The 4,566-nt window shown below is 39.7% G+C and overlaps 1 protein-coding gene and 1 pseudogene across 1 annotated transcript; both read right to left on the minus strand.

Moving 5' to 3' along the window:
* Positions 1–368: 368 nt before the first annotated feature.
* LOC107734409 (somatostatin receptor type 1-like) lies at positions 369–1,820 on the minus strand. The gene has a single exon (XM_016546362.1). It carries the CDS (start codon positions 1,664–1,666, stop codon positions 563–565), a length of 1,104 nt encoding a protein of 367 aa, XP_016401848.1. The 5' UTR covers positions 1,667–1,820; the 3' UTR covers positions 369–562.
* Positions 1,821–3,403: 1,583 nt separating this feature from the next.
* Positions 3,404–4,566, minus strand: part of LOC107734243 (uncharacterized) — a 37,256-nt pseudogene continuing 36,093 nt past the window's right edge.

Below are 4,566 nucleotides of genomic sequence, written 5' to 3' on the forward strand. Positions count from 1 at the left end.
ATGTAACATTTGCATACTGCACTGCGATTGGTCTTCTGTCTTGCATATATTTGCATACTTAATTTAGATGAATGTTTTGACAAGGCAAGGTGGTTCTGATTTCATTTCTGTACACAGAACCAAAACATAAAAACCGAAAACTGTAACACTATTTGATCCAGCTTTGCAAGCACTGCAAGCTTCCTTCGTAAAATACAAATCTAGTTTTACCACATAATGCACTGAGAGTGAATGGTTTCCCATTATTCCATTTCAAAATAAACAACCATTTGGCTGTGGATATTTATTTTTTTATCTGAACCAACATCACACATTTTGCCCATATCGACACACTTTATAATAACTTTCATTAATACGCCATTCAAGGCATTATATAAGCATAAAAAGTTCATGCACATTCATATAGGCAAAATTGCACATTAACTTTAGATTAAGCATTATATAATCTAATAATGGCATTAACGAAAGTTATTATGAAGTCTTACCAATACATCTCAACAAAAAACACATACTGCAATGACAACAGATAACAAAACAAGTCTTTATGCTGCAATACCGAGTCCTACAACGTTGTAGTTCTAGATGTGCAGGTGCCATTCCTGTACGTGCTGTCCGACTCCAGATTGTCCGGCTGAAAGTCATCCACACTGTATCCTCGACTCTTCAGAGCCGTGGCATAGTAATCTATGGGTTCCTCCGTGGCGTTATCCCACCACCGGAGGCATAAAATCCTCTGGAAGGAGCGTCTGAAGTTATCCGACAGGAATCCGTACAGGATGGGGTTGGCACAGCTGTTGGCATATCCCAAAATCACAGCCAGCTGACTGAGGGTGGCATTGTGCTGCTGGACAAACACGCTAACCAGCTGCACGATGTGAAAAGGCATCCAGCAGATCACAAACACCGTCACCACCATCATCACCATCAGCGTGATCTTCCTCTCGGACTTTTTGCGCTGCTGCCAGCCAGCTTTCAAGGCGACCACCCGCATCTTCACTATGATGAGGATGTAGCACATGCAGATGGCAATGACAGGGAAGAGAAAGCCCATCAGAAAGGCGTAGATCACAAATATAGCCATCCACCGACGCTCGGGCTCAGGCATCTGCATGTTGCAAGCCACCGATCCGTCAGAGTTGGGTGCAGTGGTGGAGAAGATGATGATGGGTAGGATGACGAGGATGGAGAACATCCAGACTCCTAAGTTGACCATTTTGGCGATAGTGGGTCTTCGGTACCGGGCTGCTTTGATGGGATGCACCACGGAGATGTAGCGATCGATACTCAACACAGTCAGACAATAGATGCTGGTGAACATGTTAATGGCATCAACACTTAAAACCAATCGACACAGGAGAGAACCAAAGGGCCAGTGGTGAAGTAAAGAAGAGGTGACTAAGAAAGGCACACTCAACATGAGTAACTCATCCGCGATCGCCAAGTTCAAGATGTAGATGTTCGTCGCAGTTTTCATCTTCGCATACCTGAAGATCACATAAATCACCATCGAGTTCCCACAGAGTCCCACCAGACAGACTACGGAATAGATGAAGGAGATGAAGATTGCGCTGCTGCCGTGAGAATCCCCGTTATGCGTCTCGTTGCTGGAGAAGTTTAACGGATATAAACCATCCTCCAGGTACTTGAAGGTGTCGTTGGGCAGCATCCCGACACTGTTTTGAGCCTTTCTATGGATTTTAAGAGTTTATAAATTAGAAGATGCGCGCATTGATGCTGCGAGACTCCGGAAGGCGCATCCCGACGCTGCGGCGGTTTCAGCACCATGGACAGTTACTCCACATCCACATGCATTACATTCACAGACGTCACACGTGCAACATGACGCCATCGGCTCCTAATGGTTTTGTGAGCGTGTTTGAGAAACAAAAATAGTTTCTTGGCGGCATCTAGACCTTCATTTAAAAAAAAAAAATCGATATCAAATAAAGCAATACATACAATGGTTCGTCTTTCTTGTTGCCCAAGTTAACTTAAAACAACACTCAGATAGCTTGATTTTTTTATTTATTATAAAGCTATATTTGTAACATATTAGTAACTTTTGCTCTTTTTTTTTTTGTTGCTCTTTTTGCTTTGAATTTTAGACACCACCATCTTCTAATGACATCAACATCCTCAACGTTGTCACAGGGCTGTTTAGAGCACCCCAGAAATAACTGTGTTTAATTAACATTGTATATGATAATATTCATTAGAAACCAAACCTATGCTCTTGCAATGAGTTGCATGCAGTCACACAGACTAGAGTACATGCTAAACAGGTAGGCTTAGTTTCCACACACAGTTGAGTTTAAAATTCATAGCTTTTCTTCATGCCCTTTCCCTCTAAAATTGAATAAAATATGTTGTTCATCCTAGACAAAGAAAGGGGTTTTACAAAAGGTCCACTGAACAAATGAAAAGCTCAGTATTTTGAATCTGGAGTCATTCAGTTGGCATCTTGTGTGACTGTTGCCATAGTCTTTATATAGTTTTCCTACACTGCACAATGCCTTATAAAAACAACAAAGCACCAGTGAGTGTGAAGAGGAAGCTTATCTGTGCTTATTTCTGGCACCACCTAGTGATGAATGAAAAGCTAAAGAAAATAATCCAACTTCAGTTAAAACAAATGCTGTTTGAGGGGCTATATAGTTTAGTTAAAAATACCAGGTTTCTGATCCATACTACATTTAGATGCATCTCTGAATGTGTGTAGATGAACCTTTTTATGCAAAACAACAACAACAAAACCAAACATTGTATAACTTTGGTTAGCTTAATTTTCACTATTTAACAATATAATTCACTTAATATGAATACAATTTTAGAAAATGAAAATCCAAAATATTTAGGTTAAACTCTCAATCACTTCACTTATAAGGTTTTGCAGGACAGAGTACCAAATAAATAAATAAGTAGATAGATAGATAGATAGATAGATATAACGTCAGACAGACAGACAGACAGACAGATAGATAGATAGATAGATAGATAGAGGACGGACGGACGGACGGACGGACGGACAGATAGATAGATAGATAATAGTAAACACACGTGTATGGAGCATGTTGCATCTAGTTCAGTTGATCAAAAGCTCTGGATAAAACATTTACATTTATTCATTTAGCAGGTGCTTTTATCCAAAGTTACAACAAAAACAATTTGTCATCCATTTAATGTGTAAGAAAATCTATAGCACATTATGTAAGAGGAGACTACAGGTGCTGAGTTTTTGGTGGATGTCGCTTGAAAGTGTTTGAAAGATAAATTAAGTCTCAGACTTTTTGGGGACATTTTTCTAATTAAAGTTTGAACAATTTCAGTATGTTGTAACATGCCCACAATATTCTATTTGTTTAACAAGACAGCTGGTAAGACATGTCAGACCTAAATTACCATTTCACACCTGAAATAATTTTACCTTCTTCAGTCCCAAGCCAAGACACTCCATCTCAAAATGCTCACACCTTGAAAACAGGATATAAGAATAGCAAAAACCTGAAGCTCTTTTGCCAGAATTTGAGTGATACCTCATTTTTTCTCACAGATGGAGACTTGTGTTGTCCTTGAAATGTAATGAGCCCAGTCAGAGCACAACATGTGAGGAGCAGATGGCTGTCTTCACACTCTTCTCTCTGAGACTCTCTCTCTCTCTCTCTCTGAACTGGAGAAGAGCCAGATCATTCAGCAGGTGTTTCTCTCTTTCCATCTAGTTAAGACCAGTGTCTTTGCCTGGTGTCATATGAAGTGATCTGACTTCTTCAGGGCAAATATGATTTCAGACATCAGGTAGATACAGCTGTCTGGCTCTGGCTGTTAGGCTGTTTATTAAAAGACATTAATTAGTAAGACATTTGATTTAATTTTAGTCAGTAAATTTATTGTTTCACAACCAACATTTTTTATATTATTAAAAAATATAAAATTATTTATATTTTTATAAATTTATAAAAACAATTATCTTTATTTTATTATTTATAAAAATAATTATCTTTAATGAATAAATATAGCATTCTGGTTAGAGTCTGATCTAAACCCTAAGGGCCCTATCATACACCCGGCGCAATGCGGCGCAAGTGTTTTTGCTAGTTTCAGCCCGACGCAGTTCTCATTTTCCCGTCCTGCGCCGCGTTGTTTACATAGCAAATGCATTTGCGCCCATTTGTGCGCCCATGGGCGCGCTGGTCTAAAAAAGAGGTGTGTTCAGGCGCATTGTTGGCGCGTTGCTATTTTGAGGAACTGAAAATAGACTGCGCCATAGACCAACTCAAACCTGGTCTAAAGTCTGGCGCAATATTTTTTCTTTGTTATTTAAAGAGCGCGTTAGTAATATGCGCCTATAGGCGGGTGCACAACACGCGTACACTTTGCTTATTACACACACAGGGACGTGCAGCAGCACACAAACATTTTTAAATATGAAAAATTACATTCCGCCATGTAAATAGCGAACCCGCCATGGCGCGAGCGCAACTGGCTTTTAAAGGGGATGGGAGATGAGACTCTGATTGGTTTATTGCACGTTACGCCCAAAAAACACCCATTACTCATTAAGAGAATAGG

The sequence above is a fragment of the Sinocyclocheilus rhinocerous genome, unplaced genomic scaffold, assembly GCF_001515625.1.
Source record: "Sinocyclocheilus rhinocerous isolate Xijiao unplaced genomic scaffold, SAMN03320098_v1.1 scaffold853, whole genome shotgun sequence".
Lineage (NCBI taxonomy): Eukaryota > Metazoa > Chordata > Actinopteri > Cypriniformes > Cyprinidae > Sinocyclocheilus > Sinocyclocheilus rhinocerous.